The sequence below is a fragment of the Anopheles coluzzii genome, chromosome 3, assembly GCF_943734685.1.
Source record: "Anopheles coluzzii chromosome 3, AcolN3, whole genome shotgun sequence".
Classification (NCBI taxonomy): Eukaryota; Metazoa; Arthropoda; class Insecta; order Diptera; family Culicidae; genus Anopheles; species Anopheles coluzzii.
The window spans coordinates 54,960,047-54,976,298 of record NC_064671.1 but is presented as its reverse complement, the minus strand read 5'-3'; the positions used below and the strand labels follow the sequence as shown (position 1 = coordinate 54,976,298).

At 36.6% G+C, this 16,252-nt stretch overlaps 2 protein-coding genes across 4 annotated transcripts in view; one reads left to right on the top strand and one right to left on the bottom strand.

The window, feature by feature from the left end:
- Positions 1-102: 102 nt before the first annotated feature.
- On the top strand, positions 103-3,439 carry LOC120957347 (calumenin). Of its 2 annotated transcripts, none has more exons than XM_040379508.2 (4): positions 103-213; positions 1,718-2,012; positions 2,156-2,677; positions 2,741-3,439. In XM_040379508.2, exons 2-4 carry the CDS (start codon positions 1,783-1,785, stop codon positions 2,964-2,966), a joined length of 978 nt encoding a protein of 325 aa, XP_040235442.2. In that variant the 5' UTR covers positions 103-213; positions 1,718-1,782; the 3' UTR covers positions 2,967-3,439. The 2 variants fall into 2 exon arrangements, with proteins under 2 accessions (XP_040235442.2, XP_040235444.2); XM_040379510.2 differs by lacking the exon at positions 103-213 and adding an exon at positions 873-1,413.
- Positions 3,093-16,252, bottom strand: part of LOC120957345 (LIM/homeobox protein Lhx6-like) — a 49,196-nt gene continuing 36,036 nt past the window's right edge. For both annotated transcript variants that reach the window (XM_049609038.1, XM_040379507.2), the window contains 3 exons: positions 12,152-12,626; positions 11,916-12,057; positions 3,093-6,112 (listed from right to left, as the gene is read on the bottom strand). In XM_049609038.1, coding sequence (XP_049464995.1) covers positions 5,666-6,112; positions 11,916-12,057; positions 12,152-12,626 — 1,064 coding nt within the window. In that variant the 3' untranslated portion in view covers positions 3,093-5,665. The remainder of the gene's footprint in view (positions 6,113-11,915; positions 12,058-12,151; positions 12,627-16,252) is intronic.

The following is a 16,252-nucleotide window of genomic DNA, read 5'->3' as shown; positions in this document are numbered from 1 at the left end:
GTGTAGACTTTATATTCGAAAATGCAGCTTATTTTATTGCAGCTTATGTATCTTGGTCGCGGTTTTGACGCAATCTGTCATTCATCATCAGCACAATGTCATTTTATAAATCGTATGAGACCTCTACCTATTCATTATTCTTGTGTTTACAAATATGAAAGTGTCGTGATTGGTGAATAGAAAATTATTTCAATGTAAATTGCCGGTAGAGTTGTAAGTATTTACCTATTTACCTTTTTTTATATAATTATTCACTTGCATATTGGCAAACAAATATAAACATCTCAATGTCAAATTCGATATTAGCTTCGTTATGTTTAATTATTAGTCAAAAAATTCTCTTTTACTATGTTGTACATATCTTACAGTGAAAAAGTGGCGCGTTATTAGTGCTATTCATACGTAAGTGATATTGCAAATCTTTGAATAAAACATTTCCCTGTTCATTTTGTACAATGGCTCTTCGAAATGCTCAAGATGGCTTGGTATTCCACGTAGCGCTGGTTGTGCCGAATCGGTTGTTATTTTTATGCCACTAACACCATCTGGAATTGTGGAATTGTGAGTGAACTATTTTTCGTGTTATTTGCCTACACGGATACCGCCGCCTCCCTAGCGTTGTGTTCATCGTGCGCTACACATGGTTTTTCCATCATCCGGCACCACATGCAACAGATTCCCCCAGCATGCAGATGACTGGCACTGTGAGCAAAATGAATCGCCCCCCCCCCCCCTACTCTCGTACTCTCAATCGAAAATAATGAAAGAATTTGTGTTGTGTTATTTTTTTTACAATTTTCTTTCTTTTGTCTAGAAAATATGGCTTAAAACACCGTGTTGCTTTGTAGCATTTTCTAAACAAACATTAACCTGCAGTAACATAAAAAAAGCAAGAAGTTTACAGCGAACAAACATTCAAAATGTTTGCGATTTGATGGAAGGAAACTGCAAGTTTTTCCCGTTACAGTGTACAGCAAGATACGCTTATCGCTCCAAGAGCCGGCAGTAATAACACCAATACAAACGGGTCGCATTACATCAGCATAGGCGTTCATGCGGTGAAGAGTCATATTCTGCTGCATGTCGCTTTGGCCATTGGTCGACCGATGTTTGAACCGACGAAGTTTTCTTCTCGTCTTGGTTTACTTCCGCATATGCTCATTTAACCCGTCTATCGTCTCCCGTGGACCGCCGACGCAACGTGGTTTATGTTTATTTGAAGAAGCAGTACAGAATTTAGTTTTAGTTCAGCATCCACACAAGGCACATCAGAACGGTGTTAATTCGGTTACACGTCCAGGCCTCATATATTTCGTTATTGTAGTGTCATTATGAATAGATTTTACTTATAAGAGGAGTTCTTTTCTGTGGTAAACCCCAAGTTCGTGTGACTCAATATAGAGGTTCAATATAGTAAGTTCTATTTCACATTATTTGCATCCTTCTGGTTATTGGACAGTCTTGATTTACGGGATATGACGTGGCCTAATTTTACACACTGTCGTAACGTTTATGGCGCTCTTTACTGAATGGTTCATGCTTAGTGATCTTTAGAATTGATATTAGTTATTTTTTCTGAAGCTGGTACTAATTGTTACTTTGACAATGCTCAATGGTTATTTTCGTTGTCGAATGCTGCACATGTAATTAAAAATGAAGTTTACACATTTCTAGTTCTAATGCTTGGAGATCATCCATTTTCTTTGGCCGTTTCCAGCATTCTTAGGTGAATTGAACGCAAACGGAAACTACACCAGAAAAAGTCCATCCTAAACAATAACAATGAAAACGATGTTCGTATTCGCAATGAGCATCTGCTTGTTGCTTAACTACGCCGTGTCTGCTATCCCAAAGCCGGAGGAAAAACGAGTGCTGGATCATGATCCGCTAAGCCATGCGCAACATTATCAAAACGATGAGCATAACAAACAGTACGATCACGAAGCATTTCTCGGCGAAGATGCTAAAACGTTTGATCAGCTCGAGGCGGACGAAAGCAGAAGACGCTTGGGGTAAGTAAACGCGAGCCGACGTACAATATGGTAAGCTTGGATAGATGGGAATTAATCGCGTAATCACGTCGCGCCGCGTAGCATGCATTAAAGTGCAGCAATTGTGTCGCTAATTGGTTAAAATGATTTCACTATTTCGCCAGACTCATCGTAGATAAAATAGACAGAGACAATGATGGCTTCGTTAATATGTCTGAGCTGAAAGCGTGGATTCAGTACACACAGAGGCGCTACATCGACGATGATGTCAACCGTCAGTGGAAGACGCATAATCCGAACAACACGGAGAAGGTGCACTGGGACACATACCGCAAGAATGTGTATGGATTCCTGGACGAGCTTGCGGCGCAGGAACCGGACCATCCGAGCGATGAACATTTTTCCTACCGCACTATGATGAAGCGCGACCGACGCCGCTGGAGCATTGCGGATCGTGACGGAGATGATGAGCTCACGAGGGAAGAGTTTACCGATTTTCTCCATCCCGAGGAAAGCAGTCACATGCGCGACGTTGTAGTAACGGAGACCATCGAGGACATTGACAAGGATAGTGACGGAAAGGTGTCAGTCGAAGAGTACATTGGCGATATGTATCGGCAAGGTGAACAAAATGAAGAAGAACCGGATTGGGTAAAACACGAACGCGAAACCTTTACCAACTTCCGGTACGTATGGTTACAGAAATAAGGTGCGAAACCGTCTTACATTGTTGATATTTTACATTGCAGTGACAAAAATAAGGATGGCTTCATGGACAACCAGGAGGTGAAAGATTGGATCACTCCGGCGGACTTTGACCATGCGGAAGCCGAAGCCCGTCATTTGATCTACGAGGCAGACTCTGACGCAGATGAAAAGCTAACAAAGGAGGAAATTATTGAAAAGTACGACCTGTTTGTCGGTTCGCAGGCGACCGATTTTGGTGAGGCTTTAACGCGGCACGACGAATTTTAGGCAAAAAGAAAAGAAATTATGATTCAAGTGTTTTCATTCATTCGTGACGAGATTGAATATTTTCGTATACGAATACATATTTCTTTGAATTGATATTTAACAGCGTCATGTCTTAGTGCGATTACGGAAGGCATTCGATTGCGACTGACAAATTTAACATACTCTTTTGTTTGCCATTGAAAAATAGCAAAAGCACTGCTGGTAAAGAAATGTAGTGAATAGGATTAATAATTATTTCTTCGAAGAATGAGATCTGATCATCGATATGAATATATCGTTCTATGGTTTTCTAACATTTAGTTTAACTATTAATATCTTTACATAGGTTTAACAAATCGTACCATTTATGTTCGCCTTACCCAAAAGCCTTGGGCAAGCTACTAAGATCAACTAAAAATGTGAAATATATTCAATTTGTAAACAAAATCTAGAAGAAAGCATGTTTATAATTGAATAAACAACATTGGACCGAATTAAGCGTTTATATCAAATTATTGCCATTAGCTGATCGCTCCTTTGCTGGCTACACATTGACAATAGGGTCGAACGACAATCAACAATCACTTGTGCAGAAAGGTGATACCTATAATGTTGTGACTTACGTGGTGTTCTTTCCGTGGTTCTTATTGTTCGCATTAAATGAACCGCCATGTCACCGCTAGTATGCTGTAAAGAATCGCATACAATTGGAGTCAATGTAAGCGAGTTTCTTCATAGATGACAATTTTATTGTTACTTTTAGATTGCAGTTATTATTGAAATCGTATTTACATTGGCTTTCATTACTATATAAGTGTGCGAATTATTGTTAGGTGTAGTTCTCAGGTCAAACTTGTTTTTACATCCGAGTGCAATGTTCTTCTTATAATATTCGATTTGTTAAAAAAAACCTTTTACACATTACCTATGCTTGGAACATGTCATTGCTACAGTGTCTTCCTTTTCCATCGTATAGTAATACATACTGGCACGACTATCCGCATAGCATGTTTACATGTTCTGTGTAAATCGTAATTTTATTTACGGGCTGCTACAGCTACTGCAAGTTTCCGAGGTTGTGTTTATTTAGTATTTTATATTAGTCTGCCTAAAATAGTTCTTAGAGTAGCTCTTCGCTTAGTTGTGATTTGAATTACGTGTAAAGCAAGCAAACTGTACATAGTCTGGTCATTTTATTTTCTAATCGTTTGCCTTTATCAAAGCAAATAGTAAACTGACGTTGCTTAAAACAAATACATACTTGGCGCCGTACTTCTGCTACTACGAGCATAGCATGAAATACTTTTACTACACCGCTGTACCTAGACAATAATTTAACAGTTTTTACATTACTATACACGGAACAAAATATGAATCTGGGATATGTTTAAAAAGAGAATATAGCAGAACAAAATGTGCAATTGATGGGATTAGGATCGAACAATTAAAGCAGTTAAGAAAAGAGGAAAAAACAATCAACATCGAAGATCAGTTTTGTCGTTAGAGTAGGTCGCGACATCTATTAGATAGACGCGTCAGTTTCTATAAGGTCGGGCGGACGTTCGATTCCCGTCCGGACGTTATTCCCATAGGCAGAACCAACTATCCAGTTATGCTGCGGTATTTTGTGAAGGAAAAGTTATTACACTTTTGTATTTCAACGTTACGGAGCGGCCAAGAGGTTTATTGAAGAGTCTGCCGAAATGAAACTGGCGTTGGTTCTTGTAAAACCGGACGCAGCTTGGTTCTCGTTCATGCACTACCTTACGGGTGCATAGACTCACTGACTATTCCGTCATGGTGTATAATTATGTCAAGTAAGTCTACATTAATCTGGTATCTCTGCGTAGATCGTATGCGCCAAAAACGGAGAGACACGTATCTGGAATGTTGACGTGCGTGAAAGTGGGAAAAAGAAATAGTTTGTTCTTCAAACTATTTATTCAACAATTTATTACTGCGAAATAATACATATGAATATTTCGATAACAGTGTAAAGTATTCGACATAGTTATCACTATGCACTGAACTTTTTGTCGATATAGTTTTATAAAAATAATGATAAACTAAGGAATGTAATGGGACTTAAAATAATGGGCCGCTGGAAAGTTTTCAACGGTACAAAAAAAATTAAAACATAATCAGCACGTACTTCATAATGCAGGACAGTCTTTGGAAGACCGAGATTAATAGAGTTATTGGTGATAGTGAGGGCGAAAGTCTTTTCGATTAATTATTTCCTTGCGTATGGACATGTGAAGTCCGTTGATAAACCTTTGATATTTATTATATGCCACCGGATTTGTATTATCTGCGGTACCGTGCTTTCCTATTATTTCGCCGTTACGCTGCCATTCGCCAGTGTATTGTGATAAGGCGTTCGCTATCATATTATATAGATAATAAATTGGAGCAAGAAAAGAAGATTGCATTCCTTTTATCTATAATGAAAAGCATAGGAACGAAATTGAGCCTATATTCAACCAAGAGAAACTCTTATTTAGTTGCTGTATTCCCTGCTATGAAAACTGTTGGCTCATCTAATTTGACTAGAACTTTCAGTACGTTGAGTACATAGAGTCGCCTTCCAATAATTACGTAAAAGTTTGCAACGTAAAAATGCACCAAACTTAACTTTTCCGTTACCGCGTTACTGTCGCAAACAAAAAACATTCTATTGTGCATCATCAGCACATTTTGGTAATGCCCGAAATCAAACGTCATTGATTGTTGGACATTTCGAACGTTTCTGAATCGGGACTTCCATAGCCGCTGGAACCATCGTCTCGATGTGGACCCGGGTTGCTTGGATGGTGATGATGATGCTGTTGTTGTTGTTGCTGCTGCTGCTGCTGTGGGTGTTGCGGCTGTTGTGTGGAATGTTGCTGCTGAAGATTGCTACTTCCGGGCTGGATTTGATGCATTGAGGACGAAGTAGCTGGTAAGCAGGATGGATGTGATTCGCACGTTGTTGGTGCTATCGACGTTGCCGATGATGTAGTCGCTACCGCAACTGTTGCAGAGGGTTGTTGTTGTTGAGATGGTGATTGTTGGTGCTGCTGTTGTTGTTGTTGGACCAATCCGGCCTTTTCTGCTACGTATGGAGATCGATTAATACTGGTTGGTGGCAAACGTCCGGCACTCGCGAGATGGTTTTCTCCAGTGGGCTACGGTTTTGCATGGATTTCGATTCATTTCAGACAACAGGCAGAGCGCAAAAGAAGGAAAAGAACAAAAAATGTACATATTTAATTAAGGCGAAACATCGTTAAACAGTTTTACATTATTTATGCTTTTATATGAGGAATGCAGGGATTGCACAAGAAATGGTTATAATCAAGGGAGAAAGAGTAAGAGAGGAGAGAGAGAAAGAGAGGAGCGAGAGAAAGAGAGGAGATAGAGAGAAAGAGAGAGAGATAGAGAGAGAAAGAGAGAGAAAGGGGGGGAGGGGGGGGGGGAGACTGCGGAACAATGCTATATATTACGAAGGAGTGCGAAAAAGGGGAGCTGAATATTAAATAATGGAAACGAACGAAAATGAGTAATTATAGGACTCGTTTTAATTAGGATTGTAAAATGTAAGGAGAGAAAGATGTGACAATATTTAAAAAAAGAACACGAATAAAAAAGTAAAAATTCTTTTTAAAACTAAATACTCAAATACGTGCATAATCTGCTAAAAATGCATTACATGTTTTTCTTTTTTTTTTGGAATTAGGGCAAAAGAAGTACTCGACATTAATCAATACTTCACAGCTTACACTATTTTCCTCCAAACTTTCAATTATTTTCGTAACACGAATCCTTTTTTTCCTCTTCATTTTCGCACGTAAATATGAAGAGTGAGTACTAATTATTTAGCGAAATGGTTTTCCAGTGTTTTATTTGACGTACGTTGCCGTGTACAGGTCCCTTCTTGTAGCTAAACACACACCGAGTTCCATTGCACTCCATTCCACTTTATCGCTAGATCTGTTCTCTGTGTATTCTAATTATAAATTTTTAATTATCTGCAAAAGATTAAAGATGCACAAGAAAAGTTATTATCCTGTTTATAATTAATTTTCTTTTGTGCTCTCAAAATGAAGGCGTATGCGCGCTAATTTGCGTTGAGCTTTTTAGCTTATGTTCACAATAAATGAGCGTCCGTTTTGTTGACCACTGCCATTTTATTCTTTTAGTTACCTATTTTACCCCGTTTTACTTTACGCCACGCGTATCATTGTGCATTTATTATTCTAAATCAGCTCTCTCGTACACATCTGACCTGTACACATCAGTAATAATTCGTTAAATAATTTGTAGCCATGACTTAAAAAAACATCGCTCACTTGAGCTTAATTGGTCAGCTTTGTTTTTTCATGACGACGATTTTTCGTTCTCGGTTCAAATAATTAGCTTAAAGTACTGCTACACATGCTACTAAATGACCAGTTGTTGGAAAAAATACCTTTCAGACCGAGGCTTATGGACCGAGCTGCAACAAGCTATGGAAACCGAACTCTACTACAAATAAGTAAAGTAAATTCATATATTATAGCATTTATGTTCACCATATATCCTTGAACGAGTACATTCACTCGCTGAATTTGTTATTATTTAAGAGCGCCGGCTCCTGCAAAACTGATTTATTCGTTTTAATTAATGATAAAAGTGCAACGAAAAACAGTCACAGCGTTGACAAGCGTTGCATACCATTTTGGCAAACGTTTTGGTTGGTCGTCTGTGGATTTGTTTCGTAAAATAAAAGAATAGTACTGTTTTTTTTTGCTCTCAGTCAATCTCAGAAATGGCTTCGAATTCATTGGCACAAAAAACGAGCAGGTTATTTAGGAGTATATAGGAATGGGAGACAAAGGATCTGTGATAGGACTGCATATGGTGCGGTCCTGCTCTGTTACAAAATTTTAATTAAATTCATTAAACATATTTGTTGATTTCTCTTGCCCCATTCATCCTTAATTTACACATTTTCAAATGCCTCCAACCACGACCATTGTGTGATTTTATCCGTCCATTAGTGTGTGTATGTGTGTGTGTGTGTGTGTGTATATTCCATTTTGTTCCTACATTCAACGCATCTATTTACGACAGTCTTTGTAGATGGTGTACGTCATGAATTTACACACACATTATTGAAAAACAATTTGAAAGGGTTTCGCTTGAACAAAGTTTAGAATGTTATATTTTGTCTTTTTTCTAACTATGCATTAGTGTATATTTGCCTGATATGATCAATATTCAGTTTTTTAAATTTAGGTAATTAAGATATAAAATAACATGCTAATGCAAAATGCATACAATATTGATCTGTGCATTTAAGTTATGCATATCTGCTATCAAACTCACTAACTCACATGTGCCATAATTTGTTACTGGATAGCTAATCAAGAGTCGTGTTGTTTGCATATACCTAATTATAAAGTAAAAACGAACTTCCAACAGTCCCATCACACGTAATGCTAGTTTGATGTTTGACCTCATCGCGCAGAGAATGTCTTGTTTATGAAAGTGCGGTTTAGCACATCACCGAAAACCAAGTCATAAACTACTTCAGGTTGCAAATTGCTTGAGATTCGCCATAGATTTTACGAAGCGGCAAAGACGAGCAAACTAAAAAAGCAAACAAACCAAACAAAACATGACCCAAGGGCATGTATGGTTGTTCTGCGTCATATTTTGCAGTGCTCGCTGACACTGCTTTGTGTTGAAAGGCCATAACATGATCTCAATCATAGATAACAATGCAGTTACACATTTTAAAATAGTTCATACTTTGAAGCTTCTACACTTTTTGCCTTGTCTATTCTCTTTCGGCGCTAAGGATATTCTTCAGCCATAAGCGACGGATCGTTTTCGCGTGCCGGCATCAATACAATGGTTGAGCTGATGATTCAACCGCTCCGTACGCAAAAGTGTATGTCGGATGGTGTTAGCAAGTATGATGGTATGATGGTGCCACATGAAAGTTTTCACAAATGACCCATCTCTCTAAGTTTACTGAGAAACGTATCCAAATAAAATCTAATTATAGTAAATTGTATAATTTTCTTCTACATACGTCAATAGTTATTCTTGTCGTTTATCCAATAGAGAGAGAGAGAGAGTGTGTGTGTGTTTTTGGTGCTTGTTTTACAACGAATTCACAAAGACGTTGCGTTGCTTATGGAGAAATAGAGCCGTATCAAACGTATATCTGCTATCCATAACAGGCTAGTTATGTTACATACGAGCTTTGGTAGATCACATGTAACCTATGGCTTGTTTTATCGGTAAGCACGAAAGCAAATTGTATAGCTCCTGGGTGCATCAATACGATAATCAACCACTGTGGTATCTAGGCAAAACGTTAGTAAGCCACATTGTACTGAATTTATAATTTTAGTCTTGACGTTAGAAACTATAGTTCACTTTGCTGCTTTGGCTACGTTTACTTTATGTGGCCCTGTTTGTTGGTACCAACAGTTGTTTTTTTTTGAAATCATCCTTGTTAATACGACAATTATATTAATAATTGAAAGTTGTACAACAAAAATGAATTTCAGAATGAAATTAAATGAAAATTAGGGTTTTTATTTATTTTGAAAATGAAAACTACAAGCTTAGACACACTCCAGTTTCAACATACTTGTTATTTTACTAGTAAAATATTTCAAAGTCGTTCGAAGAAGTATCGTTAGAACCAATTGTTCAAGCGATATAAATATTGCACTCTTTAAATTGACAACAGCCCTATGCGATGCACTATAAATTTTCAAAAGAAATTTAATGAGTTATTTTCTTCTAAAAGTATTATTTGTTTTTTATTTTATAATATTTTCATTTTGTGATGATATAAATAGCGTCTGTTTACATTTAATTTTTTGCATGTCAAATAATCTTCTAAAGTTATAGCGATTGCAATGTTTGTTCCGGTAGTCATGATAACATGGGGGACAATTAGTTTCAGTTAAACTATTTAATACAATTTTAATGTATGTTCCTGAATGTCAGAAATCATAAATTAATAAAAAAAACTTCTTCTTCTTCTTCTTCTTCTTCTTCTTCTTCTTCTTCTTCTTCTTCTTCTTCTTCTTCTTCTTCTTCTATTTCTTCTTCTTCTTCTTCTTCTTCTTCTTCTTCTTCTTCTTCTTCTTCTTCTTCTTCTTCTTTCGCTTTTTCTTCTTCTTCTCCTATTTTGTTATCAACATATGGCGTCTTGTAAAATAAATATAAATTTATTATTTTCCCCAACTAAAAAAAGAAGGTTATTTCATATGTTTCATATGATATTGCAGAAAATAATGTAAATAGTTGTGGAATTGAATACTACTTCGTTTTTTATCTATGGAATTTTCATATTTGCGTTTTTGTGTAATTTGCAAGCTAAACATTATCAAAAAACTATATTTTGTATTCTTTTCACTCAATTTCATTTTGAATTTTAATTTTAATTTAGAATTTTAATTATTTAATTTAATTTAATATTTAATTTTAATTATTATTTAGAATTTTAATTTAATTAAAAATCAATTGAAAATATGAAATCGTTTCCTTTTTTGGAAATATTTTTAGATTTTATTCAATTAATTAAATAGATTTTATTCAATTAATACTAATTTTATACCAATAATACCAATAATACCAAATTACACATATTGTATAGAGTAGATATGTCAAACTGGCGTCCCGCTGAGGGTTCTGTATGCGGCCCGCGACGCTACGAAGTTATGATTAATCCAGTCTGTATTTGAAATGGAATACCTTTAGCACCGATACTTTAAATGGACGTAGGAATATTCGGCACACGAAAGGATTTTGTAGTTAACATGTGGCCCTTGAGCATGAGACCATGAATAAATGAGTTTGACACATCTGATTTAAAGGGTCGGTATGTGGGTTCATTCATAAATCACAGCGTTGAATTGGATTGTTCTTTTTTGTTATACGAATACTAAGAATATTATTACTTTAAGTTATGTGTGTTCTATTCTATTTCCGGTCGTTGGTTTCTAATATTTTGAAATATTTAAAGGTATCTTGGAATTACACAAACATTCTTTTTTTTGTTACACAATTTGGGTTGATACACTAGCATTTTAAAACAAATGGTACGTAGATTTTAAAGCTGCTGTAATTGACCAAAGAAGGAGCAGAATCAACATTTGCGTCCCCATGCCGTACTCGCTACACATAGGCTGAAAGACGCAACTGCAGCAGGCCGTAAAGAATCCAGTTTATTTTGAAACCACGTGTTGATGAAATATCAACGGGGTAACGTTCAATCACGTTTTATAGACATTTTGGGCGTTGCTGTTACAATCTTTTGAAAGCAGGCACAATAAACGTGCTTCCAGATGTCAGTTATATTTTCTTGATGACACAAATCGGGCAACCAACAATACCTTCGGTTGTTTGTAATGCTCCATTTATTGTCACAGGCGTGATATTAAACTCGTAACCAAGCTTTACGGTGTCTTGCCGATGCCGCGCGTAAATTATTTCCAACCATTACACAAGCACCCTAAAAAGCTACTATTCGTTTGTCATACTTGGGATCCCTTGCACACCGTCATTATAATATTGAGCTTCGTGTATCATCAGTAGTGATCAGGAAGCGATTAACGATAAACTAAATCTAAATAATAACATGTTTATAACAGCAATGCCTGCAATGTTTAAAACTCTTATGATCATAATGCCTAAAGGTAGTCATCCCACAGGTTACTGGCTCAGCGAATATGAGGCTATTAAATCAAGAAATTCAGTTACTGCCCATTTTATAGCTACACTTATACCACCGAATGATAATATAATGTAAATAAGGAAATAACACTGTAAACAAAAAAAATGAATATGGTATGTCGGATTAAAAAAATCAGTAGAGGTAACAAACGCAATGTGAAAATGTAACATAGAAAATGTAAGCCATGATGTATGCGGGATCATTCAAACCGGGGAGGGATTCATCTAAGGGTGTTTTGATTTTACCTGTAAATTACTAACTTGCCTCCGAATATGCGCCAAGCTAGACGGATTACAGGCCATACTAGCAAACACCAATCGCTCTTCGTAGTCATATTCGCATAGAATTTTATTATCACATAAATAGAAACGATCGCCAACACAGAATCTGGTATGAATGAAAAGAAGAAAAGGTTAATATATAAATAGGGTAAATTGCTTGCTAGTATCGAAGTTGCAAAAATGATACCTCTCTTCCGTACCTATGATTGCACTGTTGGCATGCGAAGCATTCTAGATGATAGACATTGTTTTTGGCACGCATTACCATTTCGAATGCCGGTATCACCTTGTTGCAAGCGGCACAGTATCCAGTCGTGCCGAATAGTCTAAGGTAGTCTCGCTTACATAGGATAAGATTCGCTTTAGTATACAATGTTGAGCCGACCTCTCCCAGGCGGCAATCACAGCAACCACACTTGAGGCAATCTTCGTGCCAGAAGATATCTAGTGCTTTCAATAGAAAGCGCTCGGTTATACGCTTCCCGCACCCGGCACAGTCCTTGGCTAAGCCGGTCGCGGCAACCAGGTTTGCAGTGGCTGAGACCGACGATTGGATCGTAGTGGCGGGTGTATTAGGTGTAACTGTCGTGTGTCCCATTGTTGTTGCTGACACGCTGCCGGAATGGTGAGTTCGAATCGGCTGTACATTGATTGTGTGGTCGTTGATTGATTCCACTGTAAGAGAATAAGAATTTAAAAAAATACTTTTTAATCAAGGAGTTCGAGAGTGATTAATTAAGTGATTGTAAGTTATGTATTTAATTAATTATTTATTTACTTAAATTGAATATTATTTTCGCCTATTATAGTATAATGTCACTTTCCACAATCACTTTGTTTCAAAAATTCTAAACGGCTTTATTTTATGTTATTTGTAAACGAACAATCATGTATGAAAATTTAAACAATGGTTTTATACGGCATTTGTTAAACTGTAACAACTTGTATGTTTTGCTTATTTATGTGCATTTGTTCAATGCTCGAAACCTATCGGAAACGTTCTGTTTAAGCACACACAGACCATTTCGTTTAAACGCGCATTACCTAAACTGAATATCTTGAATCCCCGGTTGACTAAAATGCTTACAAGCGAATAATTGCAACCAACCAGTTTCCAATCTTCTGGACGTTACGTACGTATCCGGTTCCGGCTGTTGTTGCAGGATATGGAGGTTAAGTGCGTGTGTCACACAATCCTTATCTCTTCCATCCTCCTTCTTTTAGCAAATACAATCAGCATTTCACTTTGAGACGACCATCACAGCACAATTGCGACATCCTTTTCCGTTCATCCGGTTCAGTATCGGACCGAAAATCAATTTCTACTATCCTGAATTCGATTCGGCCACGGTGCACCCTTCCCTTCCGAGTGTGTGTCTCTGTGCACAAATTCATAAATGTAGATAAACTTTTTCAATCAGCAGAAATATGATTGCAATTTTTATTACGACCTGATCCGTTTTCTGGTATTCCTTTTGTAACGTGTGTTTGGGTTTTATTCCGTGTTACTTGTTTATACTGATCCGAGTGTGTTTAAGGATGAGATGATTGTAAATTGCCGGCAAAACAGGAATTTTGAATCAAAGGAAATGGCCAATCATATATAGATTTCACATAGTAGAAAGATTTCAGATTGCTTGAGAAATAGTTTGCCTGAATTGTATTATATGATTGATTGATTACATTTAAAAAATTACAGCTATTTTGAAACAAGAAATATGTTTCCTGTTGTAGATTATGCAAAAAAAATCATTAAAAACAATCTTTTTTTTTTTCATTTATGTTTCAACACAATGCTTATTTTTTTCTTTTTCTTTGATACAACAACTGTTGATGGCCAAGCCCTGTCTGTAACCACCGTATTGGGATTGGTTTTCAGAGACTTATTGATTACCCCATAGCAGGATAGTCAGTCCTATACATGAGGGCTCGGTCTTTTCGGGGCTTGAAGCTGCTATAACGGGCATGTTGTTAAGTCGCGCGAGTTGACGACTGTACCATGAGACTGGCTCGAACTATACAATGCATATAGTTTACGGAAAATGTGTTAAAAATATAAGAAAAAATAAAAGTATTGTTTCATGGCAATGTGAATTTCAGCATCCAAAGATTTATTTTCCATCCTTTCCGTATAAAATTAAGAGGTGTAGTTTTCCTGTTGATGTATTAAAAAAAACATCAAAAAAGTAATTGTTATTGGCTCCCTGTCCAAAGTCTATCGAAATGAAACAAAATGCCTTCTGTCATAATCTCATGCGAGCAGAAACGTAGCGATTGAACGAAAAGGAATGAATAACATTTATTAATAATCCCATCATATCTTGTGTAAAACGCAAAACCAGCTCACTGCTGCATTCGGCATCGGTTCGATAAGAGAAAATCAGTCATAGCATAACATTAATGCTACAAGCTAAACAGAGTTATCAACTCACATGTGTGCTTCTCATGTTCATATGGTTGAGCATTTGTATTGTATGCGATGTGAAGGAAAATTTTAGATCGTAGCTGGATTGTTAATTGGAAAAAATAAATAAAATAATACTGGTAGATAAAGAGTTGAAGATAAAAGATAATTCGACCACATCGACATGGATATTTGATTTATTTCGATAAAAAGCACATTTGTGAAATAATTTGTTAACAATAATCAAACCATCTGCACAGGATATTTTAAGTTCGCAAATAAAATGAAAGAAACACAAGTAGTTTTCTAGGGCTTTTTAAAACATTTTCTAAAACGCCGCAAGCTGTAAGCGTGAATTTGTTTTTGACCAGAGTTTTTCACCGTACCGTAATGTTCATTTTTAAGTTCGGTTGGAATACAGATGGGATGCATTTTCTTCCTTTATTTGATTCCGTATGGGATGAAATTATTTAATTAAAATCCCGTCAAGTGCACGGTGCTGGTGTCAAAACGTCGCGATTTTGTAATGATTAAAGAGAAAAGTAATTAGCATTAATTGCATCCTGGCCAATGAATATGTAATTAGGTAGAGGATGTTTTGTATTCATTAATTAGCATCTTATATGTAGCTGCAAAAGTTTGTTCTCTTATGCGTACAGACTTCGAAGTTAGATGGGAATACGTTTTCGATATTTCACCCCTTGCTTCGCTGGCATTTTTTTTTCGCTGTATTTCATTTAGTAATCTTATTGTCACTTCTTTGGGTGCGAATAAAGGAAGGTTTCTTGTATTTTGTTAACTAAACAAAAACTACATCTTAACTTGTTTTTCTTCAATAGTGCTTTTTCCTGCACATGCACTAGACAAGATTGAAAAAATGGAAAGTATATTATGTCCAACAACACAGATTTTGCAGTAACTGGTACACCATTTTGCAACGCCCGATAAGCGTGCTCTCTATTGCACGGTATTGGTGTTTATAACGTAAGGAATTAATTAGCCGTGGGAGTTATGCCCATCTTTTCACTGCCACAGGCACAAAAGGTCCTTTGAATGGTATGTGTTCTGCAAATATGTCCAATGCTATGATATGGAGGGGCGTTTATGTTTGTTGGAATGCGGCAAAACTTGGCTTTCCTGTTTCTTCGTGCAATGAACTGATGTTTGTTTTGTGTTTCTTCGCATACTTTATGTATATTTCTGAAATAATTTCAGCACCGGAGCACAGCTGGCTTGTTGGCATTGCTTCCCTATAATCATCTGTAAGCTGGTAGGAATGGTTGGTAAGGTTCTATAAATTTTAATTAGGCTAACGTTAGCAATTATTGGGATAACTTTGGCCATAGTGGGGATTATTGTTGCTGACGCTGTCCAACGCAAGACTCAAGAAATGGTTTCGCCTCGGTTTGTTTGCATTGGCCATGCATAGTGCTTGCTAATTGACTACAAAATGTTTTCTAAAGTGATGACGTAGCAAATTTACTTTCGGGGAAAGACAACAGATCGCTACTTTCAGCTCTTAATCCAATGGCGGCTAACAATAGCATTTCTAGCATTATTTTTACATGATAGCTTTAATAGTGAGTGCTTTGTACTTATTTCGTGATATGGAGTAGTTAAATATTTTCATCTATATTAAAATAAATTTTAGAAAATGTTTATAGCCGTTTGTTAAATTGAAACTAAAATAATTATGTCGTGGCGGTTTATACAGACTACATCGACTTCTAAGTACCATGCAATCGAATAGTCGATTCTTGTCATGAGATGGTCCAGTATTGCAGCAGCGGCACGTGTTTTGAATAGACCGGGTGTCTTAATAAGCGTTTAAATATTTTTGTTAAAATAAAGCAATCAAGCAAATGGTATGAAAAAAACAACATCAATTTGTCACTAA

Excerpts from the sequence above, each read along its gene's own strand:
- LOC120957347 (XM_040379508.2), top strand. The coding sequence starts at position 1,783 with ATGAAAACGATGTTCGTATTCGCAATGAGCATCTGCTTGTTGCTTAAC. Across the intron at positions 2,013-2,155 it reads GAAAGCAGAAGACGCTTGGG|ACTCATCGTAGATAAAATAG; the intron begins GTAAGTAAACGC and ends CTATTTCGCCAG. Across the intron at positions 2,678-2,740 it reads GAAACCTTTACCAACTTCCG|TGACAAAAATAAGGATGGCT; the intron begins GTACGTATGGTT and ends TTTACATTGCAG.